This window comes from Schistocerca cancellata, chromosome 12, assembly GCF_023864275.1.
Source record: "Schistocerca cancellata isolate TAMUIC-IGC-003103 chromosome 12, iqSchCanc2.1, whole genome shotgun sequence".
NCBI lineage: Eukaryota > Metazoa > Arthropoda > Insecta > Orthoptera > Acrididae > Schistocerca > Schistocerca cancellata.
In genome coordinates, this window is record NC_064637.1 from 125,889,596 (window position 1) to 125,904,127 (window position 14,532).

The following is a 14,532-nucleotide window of genomic DNA, read 5'->3' on the forward strand; positions in this document are numbered from 1 at the left end:
GAGGGCGTATAGTGGGCATGCGGGAGGCCGGGTGGACGTACCGCCGAATTGCTCAACACGTGGGGCGTGAGGTCTCCACAGTACATCGATGTTGTCGCCAGTGGTCGGCGGAAGGTGCACGTGCCCGTCGACCTGGGACCGGACCGCAGCGACCCACGGATGCACGCCAAGACCGAAGGATCCTACGCAGTGCCGTAGGGGACCGCACCGCCACTTCCCAGCAAATTAGGGACACTGTTGTTCCTGGGGTATCGGCGAGGACCATTCGCAACCGTCTCCATGAAGCTGGGCTACGGTCCCGCACACCGTTAGGCCGTCTTCCGCTCACGCCCCAACATCGTGCAGCCCGCCTCCAGTGGTGTCGCGACAGGCGTGAATGGAGGGACGAATGGAGACGTGTCGTCTTCAGCGATGAGAGTCGCTTCTGCCTCGGTGCCAATGATGGTCGTATGCGTGTTTGGCGCCGTGCAGGTGAGCGCCACAATCAGGACTGCATACGACCGAGGCACACAGAGTCAACACCCGGCATCATGGTGTGGGGAGTGATCTCCTACACTGGCCGTACACCACTGGTGATCGTCGAGGGGACACTGAATAGTGCACGGTACATCCAAACCGTCATCGAACCCATCGTTCTACCATTCCTAGACCGGCAAGGGAACTTGCTGTTCCAACAGGACAATGCACGTCCGCATGTATCCCGTGCCACCCAACGTGCTCTAGAAGGTGTAAGTCAACTACCCTGGCCAGCAAGATCTCCGGATCTGTCCCCCATTGAGCATGTTTGGGACTGGATGAAGCGTCGTCTCACGCGGTCTGCACGTCCAGCACGAACGCTGGTCCAACTGAGGCGCCAGGTGGAAATGGCATGGCAAGCCGTTCCACAGGACTACATCCAGCATCTCTACGATCGTCTCCATGGGAGAATAGCAGCCTGCATTGCTGCGAAAGGTGGATATACACTGTACTAGTGCCGACATTGTGCATGCTCTGTTGCCTGTGTCTATGTGCCTGTGGTTCTGTCAGTGTGATCATGTGATGTATCTGACCCCAGGAATGCGTCAATAAAGTTTCCCCTTCCTGGGACAATGAATTCACGGTGTTCTTATTTCAATTTCCAGGAGTGTATATATATATTGAAGCGGGTCGAAGGCTTCCATCCAGTCACTAACTGATCAGTCTGGCCTGGCAACGGAAGACAGCAAAACGATAGCTGAAGGTGACGCCTCTATATAAGAAGGGTAGAAGGACGGATCCTCAAAAATTACAGACCAATATCCTTAACATCGGTTTGTTGTAGGATTCTCGAACATATTCTCAGTTCGAATATAATGAATTTCCTTCAGACAGAGAAGTTGCTGTCCATGCATTAGCACGGCTTTAGAAAGCATCGCTCCTGCGAAACGCAACTCGCCCTTTTTTCACATGATATCTTGCGAACCATGGATGAAAGGTATCAGACGGATGCCATATCCCTTGAGTTCCGGAAAGCGTTTGACTCGGTGCCCCACTGCAGACTCCTAACTAAGGTACGAGCATATGGCATTGGTTCCCAAGTATGTGAGTGGCTCGAAGGCTTCTTAAGTAATAGAACCCAGTACGTTGTCCTCGATGGTGAGTGTTCATCGGAGGTGATGGTAACATCTGGAGTGTCGCAGGGAAGTGTGGTAGGTCCGCCGTTGTTTTCTATCTACATAAATGATCTTTTGGATAGGGTGGATAGCAATGTGCGGCTGTTTGCTGATGATGCTGTGGTGTACGGGAAGGTGTCGTCGTTGAGTGACTGTAGGAGGATACAAGATGACTTGGACAGGATTTGTGATTGGTGTCAAGAATGGCAGCTAACTCTAAATATAGATAAATGTAAATTAATGCAGATGAATAGGAAAAAGAATCCTGTAATGTTTGAATACTCAATTAGTAGTGTAGCGCTTGACACAGTCACGTCGATTAAATATTTGGGCGTAACATTGCAGAGCGATATGAAGTGGGACAAGCATGTAATGGCAGTCGTGGGGAAGGCGGATAGTCGTCTTCGGTTCATTGGTAGAATTTTGGGAAGATGTGGTACATCTGTAAAGGAGACCGCTTATAAAACACTAATACGACCTATTCTTGAGTACTGCTCGAGCGTTTGGGATCCATATCAGGTCGGATTGAGGCAGGACATAGAAGCAATTCAGAGGCGGGCTGCTAGATTTGTTACTGGTAGGTTTGATCATCATCACGCGAGTGTTACGGAAATGCTTCAGGAACTCGGGTGGAAGTTTCTAGAAGAAAGGAGGCGTTCTTTTCGTGAATCGCTACTGAGGAAATTTAGAGAACCAGCATTTGAGGCTGACTGCAGTACAATTTTACTGCCGCCAACTTAAATTTCGCGGAAAGGCCACAAAGATAAGATAAGAGAGATTAGGGCTCGTACAGAGGCATATAGGCAGTCATTTTTCCCTCGTACTGTTTGGGAGTAGAACAGAGAGAGAAGATGCTAGTTGTGGTACGAGGTACCCTCCGCCACGCACTGTATGGTGGATTGCGGAGTATGTATGTAGATGTAGATGATGTGTATGACTACTGTAAATTTGTATGTTTCTGACTCGAGAATATAAAACTGCTTGGGTTTGTTTTGTTCCGTTTAAAGCAGAGTATTAGATGATAGAATGAGAAAAATAAACTTTTACACTTGGAACGAAACCCGGCCCGTCGTACTGACCTGTGAGGGCGACAGCGACCTCGAACGGCGTCTCCGCGTCGACGTCTGCGTTCGCCGCGCCATTCTCTGCTCGCTCCTTGTCCTCTGCTGAAACATAGAACAAAGCAGCCACAGGTCACACTCTACTTCTAATACACACCACCATTCTCGTCAGTGAGTTTCACAGTGCAACCGTGCTCCATTATTTTTTAGTAAAAACGTTTCTGATTTCCGCTCATAAGGTGGTGGATGTTGTTATGGTCTTCAGTCTGAAGACTGATTTGAAGCAGCTCTCCATGCTACATCTACATCTACATTTATACTGCGCAAGCCACCCAACGGTGTGTGGCGGAGGGCACTTTACGTGCCATTGTCATTACCTCCCTTTCCTGTTCCATTCGCGTACGGTTCGCGGGAAGAACGACTGTCTGAAAGCCTCTGTGCGCGCTCTAATCTCTACAATTTTACATTCGTGATCTCCTCGGGTGGTATAAGTAGGGGGAAGCAATATATTCGATACCTCATCCAGAAACGCACCCTCTCGAAACCTGGCGAGCAAGCTACACCGCGATGCAGAGCGCCTCTCTTGCAGAGTCCGCCACTTGAGTTTGTTAAACATCTCCGTAACGCTATCACGGTTACCAAATAACCCTGTGACGAAACGCGCCGCTCTTCTTTGAATCTTCTCTATCTCCTCCGTCAACCCGATCTGGTACGGATCCCACACTGATGAGCAATACTCAAGTATAGGTCGAACGAGTGTTTTGTAAGCCACCTCCTTTGTTGGTGGACTACATTTTCTAAGGACTCTCCCAATGAATCTCTACCTGGTACCCGCCTTACCAACAATTAATTTTATATGATCATTCCACTTCAAATCGTCCCGCACGCATACTCCCAGATATTTTACAGAAGTAACTGCTACCAGTGTTTGTTCCGCTATCATATAATCATACAATAAAGGATCCTTCTTTCTACGTATTCGCAATACATAACATTTGTCTATGTTAAGGGTCAGTTGCCACTCCCTGCACCAAGTGCCTATCCGCTGCAGATCTTCCTGCATTTCGCTACAATTTTCTAACGCTGCAACTTCTCTGTATACTACAGCATCATCCGCGAAAAGCCGCATGGAACTTCCGACACTATCCTGTGTGAGCCTCTTCGCACATCTTCCGGATCTGCTTGCTTTATTCACCTCCCAGTATCCCTCTACAATTTTTACCCCCCACATTTCGCCCCAGTAATAAACTGATGATCCCTTGATGCCTCAGAAAGTGTCCTGCGACTCGATCCTTTCTTCTAGTCAGGTTGTGCCACGAAGTCCTTTTCTCCCCAATAGTAATCAGAACCTCCTCAGTAGCTACGTGATCTACCCATCTAATTTTCAGCTTTCTTCTGTAGCACCACATTTCGATACCTTCTATTCTCTTTTGGTCTAAACTGTTTATCGTCCATGTTTCACTGCTACACTACATACAAATATTTTTAGAAAAAAACTTCCTGACATTTAAATCTATACTCGATGTTAAATCTCTCTTCTTCAGAAACACTTGTCTTGCCATTGCCAGTCCACATTTTATATCCTCTCTACTTCGACCATCACCAGTTATTTCGCTGCCTAAACAGCAGAACTCACCTACTGCTTTAAGTGTCTCATTCTCTCAGCATCACCTGATTTAATTCTACTACATTCCTTTATCCTTCTTGCTTTTGTTGATGTTTATCTTATATCCTCCTTTCAAGACACTGTCGATTCCGTTCAACTGTTCTTCGAAGACATTTGCCGTATCTGACTGAATTACAATGTCATCGGCAAACCTCGAAGTTTTTATTTGTTTTCCCTGATCTTTAATTCCTACTCCAAATTTTTCTTTGTTTTCCTTTAATGCTTGCTCAATGTACAGACCTAATAGAATTTGGGATAGTTTATAACGCTGTCCCTCTACATCCTCAACCGTTGCTTCCTTTTCACGCTCCTAGACTCTTACAATTGTCATCTGGTTTATGTACAAATTGTAAACAACCCTTCGCTTCCTGTACTTTACCCCTGTTACCTTCATAGTTTTAAAGAGAGTATTCCAGTCAGCATTGTCAAAAGCTTTCTCTAAAACCACAAATGCTACAAATGTAGGTTTCCCTCTCGTTAACCTACCTTCTAAGATAAGTCGTATGGTTAGTATTGGCTACATTTCTCTGGAATACAAACTGATCTTCCACGAGGTCGGCTTCTACCAATTTTTCCTTTCTTCTGTAAAGAATTCGTGTCAGTATTTTGCAACAATGACTTATTAACCTTATTTTCACACTTTTCAGCGACTGCCACTGCTTTCTTTGTAATTGGAATGACTAAATTCTCCTGGAAGTCGGAGGTATTTCGCCTGTTTCATGTCTTGCGCACCCCATGGAACAATTCTGTCACGTCTGGCTCTCCCAAGGCTATCAGTAGTTCTGTTGGAATATCGTCTACTTCTGGGACCTTGTTTTCACTAAGATCTTTCTGAGCTTTGTCAAATTCTTCTGGTAGTAACACATCTCCCATCTTCCCTTTCTATTATTGCTTTCAAGTTCATCTCCCTTGTACAGACCATCTACATATATCTTCCACCTTTCCCTTCATTGCTAAGGAGTAGTTCACCATCTGGGCTCTTTATAGTTACACAGCTGCTTCTCTTTCCGCCAAAGACCTCCTTAATTTTCCTGTAGACGGTATCTGTCTTTCCCCTAGTGAAATACGCTTCTAAATCCTTACATTTGTTCTCTAGCCATTCCTGCTCAGCAATTTTCGATTTTCAGTCAATAACATTCTTTAGGCATTTGTATTCCCTTTCGCCTGCTTCATTTATTGCGTTTTTTTAGTTTTCTCCTATCGTCAACTAAATTCAGTACCTAGTATGTTATCCTAAGAATTTCTGCCTGGTCTCGTCTTTTTTGACTATTTCATCCTCTGCTGCCTTCACTAACCATTCGTCTTCTACTGGATTCTACTGTTCTAGTCAACCGTCCCTTAATGCTCCCTTTGAAATTCTCAACAACCTCTGGTTCTTTCACATTATCCAGATTCCATCGCCTTAATTTCCTACCTTTTTCCAATTTCTTCAGTTTTAATCTACAATTCATAACCAATGAAGTGGACCCTGGAAATGTCTTAAAATTTAATCTGGTTCCTAAATTTCTGTCTATCATACAATCAATATGAAATCTTCCGTAGTCTCCAGGTCTTCTGCAAGTGTACAACTTTCATGATTCTTAAGGGGCTCCGGAACGTCCTATACTTGCAATGTTAAAATAACGCATATAAATTACATCTTTCCTCACAAAGTATTTGAGGTAGGAAGTTGAACTTTTTACAGATTATTTATTGGAATATGGGCTACAACTTAACACAGGGATTTTACAAAATTTTAGTTCAGTTATTAAAGATGATTTTTTTTCAATTGTAATGAAAATTCACAACATTTTTTTGCAATTTTTTATTTATATATTCAAAAATATACAGTTTTTTGGAAAAAGGCTGTGTTAAATTATGCAGAAGGTACTGTGTAACATTTACTGAAAGTTTGAAACAAATATGTTTGGAAGATCCTTAGAAAACATGTAATTAGTATGAGAAAATAAAAGTTTTGGGAATCGAGCGACAAAGATTGGATTAACTTTTTAGTGCATTCCAGGTCCATAGGATGGATTATCTTCATCCTCTGCAAACTCCTCCTCCAGATTCCTCTTGTTCCTCCTCCTGTTTACTCTTGCTTGTATTTCTAGACTCTTTACAGCCCTGTCTGCAGCCCGAAGGCGTTCCTTGTCTAAAGCAAGCATCGCTCGTACCATGTTAGAATCTATCTTCATTCCCATATTTCTAAATACCTTGCACCTTACAATGTTGCCATCATTGAAAGTCGCAACAGCATCATACACACCAAAGTGAAGTGTTTCTATTCCAACAAATACAGTCTTGGGGATTCTCGACCATGTAACACTATTTACACTTTCATTGGGGTTTTGAGTTTTTCCGTGAATACACTTTTTCAACAGTTCAGGTGCTGCTAAGTCTCTGAAAATAGGTTAGCCACAACACATACTTTATCTCACTTCACTAAAATGTACCTGATGAACACGGACGTTAATAATAACACCATTTGACAGCAGTTTAACAGCGCCACAGTGGGTCACGCCCATGTAGAACACATTTCAAAAAAAATTTAAAAATAGTTGTAGTCTTCGGAATTGAATAAATTATATATCTATTAAAAGGTAATAGTCTGCAGATTCAGAAAACGCAAAAAAGTAAAAATTGAACTTTTCATGATTTTGAGCCTTTCCGGAGCTCCTTAAACGAAGTGTTAGCTATGATTAAATGATGCTCTCTGCAAAATTCTACCAGGCGGTTTCCTCTTTCGCTCCTTTCATTGTAAGGTAAGTCACTTGTACACTGAAGCGTCAAAGAAACTTGTACAGGCATGCGTATTCCAATACATAGATATGTAAACAGGCAGAATACGGCGCTGCGGTAGGCAACGCCTATGTAAGACAGATCGATTACTGCTGTTACAATGGCAGGCTGTCACGATCTAAGTGAGTTTGAAAGTGGTGTTATAGTCGGCGCACGAGCGATGGGTCACAGCATCTCCGAGGTTGCGATGAAGTGAGGATTTTCCCGTACGAGCATTTCACGAGTGTACCGTGAATATCAGGAATCTGGTAAAACATCAAGTCTCCGACATCGCTTCAGACAGAGAAAGATCCTGTAAATACAGGTCCAACGACGACTGAAGAGAATCGATCAGCGTGACAGAGCGCAACCCTTCCGCAAACTGATGCAGATTTCAGTGCTGGGCCATCAAGAAGTGACAGCGTGCGAAACGTTGTCTATATGGGTTTTCGAAGCCGAAGGCTCACTCGTGTACCGTTGATGACTACACGTCACAAAACTTTACGCATCGCCTGGACCTGTCGACACCAGTATTGGACTGTTGATGACTGGAAACACGTTGCCTGGTCGGACGAGTCTTGTTTGAAATTGTATCGAGCGGTTTGACGTGTACGGGTATGGAGACAACCTCATGGATCCATGGACCCAGCAGGTCAGCAGGAGTGTGTTCAAGCCTATGGAAGCTCTGTAACGATGGCGGGGCGTGAGCAGTTGGAGTGATATGGGACCCCTGATTCGTCTTGATACGACTCTTGACAGGCGACACGTACTTAAGCATTCTGTCTGATCACCTGCATCCATTCATGTCCATTGTGCATTCCGACCCCACGTCCAGAATTGCTACAGAGTGGCTCCAGGATAACTCTTATGAGTTTTAACACTTTCTCTGGTCAACAAACTCCCCAGACATGAACGTTATTGAGCATACTTGGAATGCCTTGCAACGTGCTGTTCAGAAGATATCTCCACCCCCTTTCGTACTCTTATGGATTTATTGACAGCCCTGCAGAATTCATGGTGACACTTCCCTCCAGCACTAATTCAGAAATTAGTCGAGTCCTTGCCACGTCGTGTTGCGGCACTTCTGTGTGCTCGTGGGGACCCTACACGATATTAGGCAAGTGTACTAGTTCTTTTGCCTCTTCAGTTTATTATTACGAGAACTGTTACCTTACTTAAACGATGAGTGATATTTTGTTACAATATGAACGTTTAAACAACGTCTTTTGTCCTGCAAATGTAGTTCACTGTCGTTTCTTTCAGTTTGATATTTTTATGTGTGACACTGAGTCCGATGGGGAAGACTGGACACTACTCGCCAGGAAATGTGGAGAAGGTGGCCACTCTTTCCAACAATTAATTTTAATCTGTTTACCCCAGTAGAAATTTGTTGCTTCCATACGTCACACATCATACTACAGATATGCTTCTAAGTTCTTTATATACAAAGCTATCATCCGTCATTCTATCCCTTTGTGGTGACTCCGAATTAATTAATTTATTCCATACTAGCTGAGTGCCCAGTTTAGCCCGGGTATGTATTTACTCCTATCTTCTATTAGTCTATCTCCCCCTTCCCCCCACTTCCAGTTCATCTCCTCCCACCATTCTCTCTGTGAACCTGCTCCTTCCCCCTCTGTCCATCCCTTCCTCCCCCTCAAATGGCATCTCTTCCTTTTTCTCTCTTTATCCATCTGCTCAACCCCCTTAAATTCTACCTCCGTCTTCTCCAGACAATCTCCTCCACTCCCTCTGTTAATCTCCTCCTCCCCCTCCTCTCCCTCTTCAGCTCCTCGTCTTCCTCTTTCTTTGTCCATTTCATTTCCTCCTCTGCCTCTGTCTGTTCATCTCTTCCTCCTCCATCTCTCTGCCCATTTATTCCTCCCCATGTCTCTGTCCATCTCCTCCTCTTTCCTTACTCTGTCTATGTCCTCCTCTGCCCCCTCTGTGTTCATTTCCCCCTCCTCTCTGTCCATCGCCTGCTCCTCCTATCTGTGTCTATCTCGTCGTCACCCCTGGCGCTCTGTTCACCTCATCATCCTTCCTTCTCTTTCCACGTTATCACGCTCATCCCAATAAGAGACTGACAGTTCTTACCCCAACAGTATTTCTTTCCAGACTGTAGCTACCATGTGTTCCGAATTGGACTGAAATCGTTGCAGGGGCTTAGTGTGATCTTTTTACTTGTACCTCTGCGCAAACGCACATTTCAAATATATTTCTTACATATTCCGTACATTTCACGCGTATCTGTACTCATATCACCTGCATGTATAGCGAATTTCGCCCTGCAGTTTCATTTTCACGGAGTTCAACATTTATCACATCACACCTCCTGAACTGTGTGATGTACAATGATGTACTTTTACACGTGCATCCAGTGGTATATGTGGATAGTGTCTGCGAAATGTGTTGCGAAAGAATTAGTAACAATGAAGTAACAAATTAAAACGTCATGCTTGATGTGGTAGTTTTTCTCACATGTCAGTACTTGACGTCTTATGTACCTGAACTATATGTCGTACAATGACATTTTCCTGGTAGGCACATTCTGTGGCAGATGTGGATACTATATGCGAAAACTGTTGCGAACAGAGTTAGTAGCAACGAAGTAATAAATTTAAATGTCTTGCATGATGCGGTAGTTTCTCACGCATCTCACTGTTTATGACGCCATACATGCTGAACTACGCATCATACAATGATGTAATTTTTCTGTAGACTCAATAGTATATGTGAATACTGACTGCAAAATGTGTCATGAATACAGTTATTAGTAAAGATATAGTAAATTAAAACGTCATACTCCACGTGGTTGTTTCACTACGTGAGCAGCAAAAACGCAGTAAACGACGATAAACTTTTTTTCCTTTCTTCATTTTGTGAGGATTGGGGCTCTTGTAAAGGTGTAAAATTATGTGTAAAGTTTGTTGCAAGTCATTAAGTGCCCTCATTCTCAAATACTGGATGAGTAAATGTTGTCTATTCGCGTGTCGTGGGCTACACTGGTTTTTAAACCCACCTCCTTTGAGAGATAAGTGGTTCTCACTCCACAGCGAAGATCTCCAGAGAGTAAGTGGTGCGTGCGTATCAAGTTTGGCTGGAATCGGTCCAGGGGTTTAGGGGGAGATGTAGAACATACATACATCCGTACATCAATTTTTTTGATTTTTATGGATTCATAGCTGTTGTTCTCTGAGCAACTGTAGTATGTACTTCAGACTGAAATTCAGTCATCAGTTGCACAGATATTTTTATATCGCTTTAACGGTTCCAACAGATCAATCTGTGTTCTTCGGCAGCTTAGTATTGGCTTTGCACATACTGCTAGCACAACAGCCTGACTGTGTACATAAATGTAATGTATCTACTGTAAATTATCAACTGTCAATCATCATCATCATCATCATCATCATCATCATCATCATCATCATCATCATCATCATCATCACCACCACCACCATTTAAGACTGATTATGCCTTTCAGCGTTCAGTCTGGAGCATAGCCCCCCTTATACAGTTCCTCCATGATCCCCTATTCAGTGCTAACATTGGTGCCTCTTCTGATGTTAAACCTATTACTTCAAAATCATTCTTAACCGAATCAAGGTACCTTCTCCACGGTCTGCCCCGACTCCTCCTACCCTCTACTGCTGAATCCATGAGTCTCTTGGGTAACCTTGCTTCTCCCATGCGTGTAACATGACCCCACCATCTAAGCCTGCTCGCCCTGACTGCTACATCTATAGAGTTCATTCCCAGTTTTTCTTTGATTTCCTCATTGTGGACACCCTCCTGCCATTGTTCCCATCTACTAGAACCTGCAATCATCCTAGCTACTTTCATATCCGTAACCTCAACCTTGTTGATAAGGTAACCTGAATCTACTCAGCTTTCGCTCCCATACAACAAAGTTGCTCGAAAGATTGAACGGTGCACAGATAACTTAGTCTTGGTACTGACTTCCTTCTTGCAGAAGAGAGTAGATCGTAGCTGAGCGCTCACTGCATTAGCTTTGCTACACCTCGCTTCCAGTTCTTTCACTATGTTGCCATCCTGTGAGAATATGCATCCTAAGTACTTGAAACCGTTCACCTGTTCTAACTTTGTTCCTCCTATTTGGCACTCAATCCGTTTATATTTCTTTCCCACTGACATTACTTTCGTTTTGGAGATGCTAATCTTCATACCATAGTCCTTACATTTCTGACCTAGCTCTGAAATATTACTTTGCAAACTTTCAATCGAATCTGCCATCACAACTAAGTCATCCGCATATGAAAGACTGCTTATTTTGTGTTCACATATCTTAATCTCACCCAGCCAGTCTATTGTTTTCAACATATGATCCATAAATAATATGAACAACAGTGGAGACAGGTTGCAGCCTTGTCTTACCCCTGAAACTACTCTGAACCATGAACTCATTTACCGTCAACTCTAACTGCTGCCTGAGTATCCATGTAAAGACCTTTAATTGCTTGCAAAAGTTTGCCTCCTATTCCATAATCTTGTAGAACAGACAATAACTTCCTCCTAGGAACCCGGTCATATGCCTTTTCTAGATCTATAAAGCATAGATACAATTCCCTGTTCCACTCATAACACTTCATTATTTGCCGTAAGCTAAAGATCTGGTCCTGACAACCTCTAAGAGGCCTAAACCCACACTGATTTTCATCCAATTGGTCCTCAACTAATACTCGCACTTTCCTTTCAACAATGTCTGAGAAGATTTTACCCACAACGCTGATTAAAGAGATACCTCTGTAGTTGTTACAATCTTTTCTGTTTCCATGTTTAAAGATTGGTGTGATTACTGCTTTTGTCCAGTCTGATGGAACCTGTCCCAACTCCCAGGCCATTTCAATTATCCTGTGTAGCCATTTAAGACCTGACATTCCACTGTATTTGATGAATTCCGACTTAATTTCATCCACTCCAGCCGCTTTATTGTACTGCAATCTATTGACCACTTTTTCCACTTCCTCAAATGTGATCCTATTTCCATCATCATTCCTATCCCATTCTACCTCGAAATCTGAAACATTACTGATCGCATTTTCACCTACATTGAGCAACTCTTCAAAATATTCCCTCCATCTGCCCAAGGCATCCACAGGGTTCACCAGCAGTTTTCCTGACCTGTCCAAAATACTTGTCATTTCCTTCTTACCTCCCTTTCGAAGACTGCTAATTACACTCCAGAATGGTTTTCCAGCAGCTTGACCCATAGTCTCCAACCTGTTTCCAAAGTCTTCCCACGATTTCTTCTTGGATGCTGCAATTATCTGTTTGGCTTTGTTTCTTTCTTCAACATAACTTTCTCTGTCTACCTGGGTTCTGGTATGTAGCCATTTTTGATACGCCTTCTTTTTCCTTTTACAGGCTGCCTTGACTGTATCATTCCACCAGGCTGTTTGCTTCATCCTACTTTTACAGACTACTGTTCCAAGACATTCTTTAGCCACTTCTAGTACTGTGTCCCTGTACCTTGTCCATTCCTTTTCCAATGACTGTAACTGACTACATTCAACTAACTGGTACCTTTCTGAGATCGCTGTTATGTACTTGTGCCTGAATTCCTTATCCTGAAGTTTCTCCACTCTTATCCTCCTACATATGGACCTGACCTCCTGCACTTTCGGCCTCACAATCCCAATTTCACTGCAGATTAAATAATGATCAGTGTCATCAAAGAATCCCCTGAATACACGTGTGTCCCTCACAGCCTTCCTGAATTCCTGATCTGTTATTATATAGTCAATGACAGATCTGGTTCCCCTGCCTTCCCAAGTATACCGGTGAATGTTCTTGTTGTTGTTGTTGTGGTCTTCAGTCCTGAGACTGGTTTGATGCAGCTCTCCATGCTACTCTATCCTGTGCAAGCTTCTTCATCTCCCAGTATCTACTGCAACCTACATCCTTCTGAATCTGCTTAGTGTATTCATCTCTTGGTCTCCCTCTACGATTTTTACCCTCCACACTGCCCTCCAATGCTAAATTTGTGATTCCTTGATGCCTCAAAACATGTCCTACCAACCGATCCCTTCTTCTAGTCAAGTTGTGCCACAAACTTCTCTTCTCCCCAATCCTATTCAATACCTCCTCATTAGTTACGTGATCTACCCACCTTATCTTCAGCATTCTTCTGTAGCACCACATTTCGAAAGCTTCTATTCTCTTCTTGTCCAAACTAGTTATCGTCCATGTTTCACTTCCATACATGGCTACACTCCATACAAATACTTTCAGAAACGACTTCCTGACACTTAAATCTATACTCGATGTTAACAAATTCCTCTTCTTGAGAAACGCTTTCCTTGCCATTGCCAGTCTACATTTTATATCCTCTCTACTTCGACCATCATCGGTTATTTTACTCCCTAAATAGCAAAACTCCTTTACTACTTGTTCTTATGTTTAAAAAAGGAGTTTGTGATTACTAAGCCCATACTGGCACAGAAATCCAAGAGTTGTTTCCCGTTCCTGTTGGACTCCATATCCTCTCCAAATTTACCCATAACCTTTTCATACCCTTCTGTTCGATTTCCAATCCTGGCGTTAAAATCATCCATGAGCAGAACACTGTCCTTGTCCTTTACTCTAATAACTACATCACTGAGTGCATCATAAAAACTATCCATCTTATCTTGATCTGTCCCTTCACAATGCGAATATACTGACACAATCCTAATTTTCTTGTTAGACACTGTCAAATCTATCCACATCAGTCGTTCGTTTACATACCTTATTGCAACTACGCTGGGTTCCATTTCTTTTCTGATGTAAAGCCCTACACCCCATTGTGCTATTCCTGCTTTGACTCCTGACAGGTAGACCTTGTATTCTCCCACTTCCTCTTCTTTCTCACCCCTTACCCGAATGTCACTAACAGCTAAAACGTCCAGCCCCATCTTACTTGCAGCCTCTGCCAGATCTACCTTCTTCCCAGAGTAGCCCCCATTGATATTAATAGCTCCCCATCTCATTACCATTTGTTTGCCAAGTCATATCTTAGGAGTCCCTGGTTTGTCAGTTAGAGGTGGGACTCCGTCACCTCCAAAGGTCCGAGGCATTTTGCTCTGATTGTTGCCAGCATCATATTTAGAGTACCAGGGAAGCAGGTTGCTAGCCTTACTTGCCCCGAGTCCCATTGGGTTTTACCCCTAACGGCTGAGGGACTAGCCGGTGGATTTGGTAGTCTTTGCCGTATGAGCACAAAGGTGAACACGACTCAGAATATGTCCGAGATGCCCAGCCTTATTCCAAAGTAACTGGTATCCCGACTGTCGGGACCACTTACTTGGCCACTCATACGTTGCCCGTGGTTCATGAACTACGACATGACTACAGGAACCCACACCATGAACCACTCAACTGTCAATTTGTATTAAAAAATTGTACGTATTGT

The 14,532-nt window shown here is 43.4% G+C and overlaps 1 protein-coding gene across 1 annotated transcript in view; it reads right to left on the minus strand.

Annotated features, from left to right (window-relative positions):
* LOC126109825 (synaptic vesicle glycoprotein 2A-like) overlaps positions 1–14,532 on the minus strand; it is a 181,810-nt gene that overhangs the window by 127,015 nt on the left and 40,263 nt on the right. Inside the window, exon 2 of the mRNA XM_049914881.1 lies at positions 2,711–2,797. Coding sequence (XP_049770838.1) covers positions 2,711–2,797 — 87 coding nt within the window. The remainder of the gene's footprint in view (positions 1–2,710; positions 2,798–14,532) is intronic.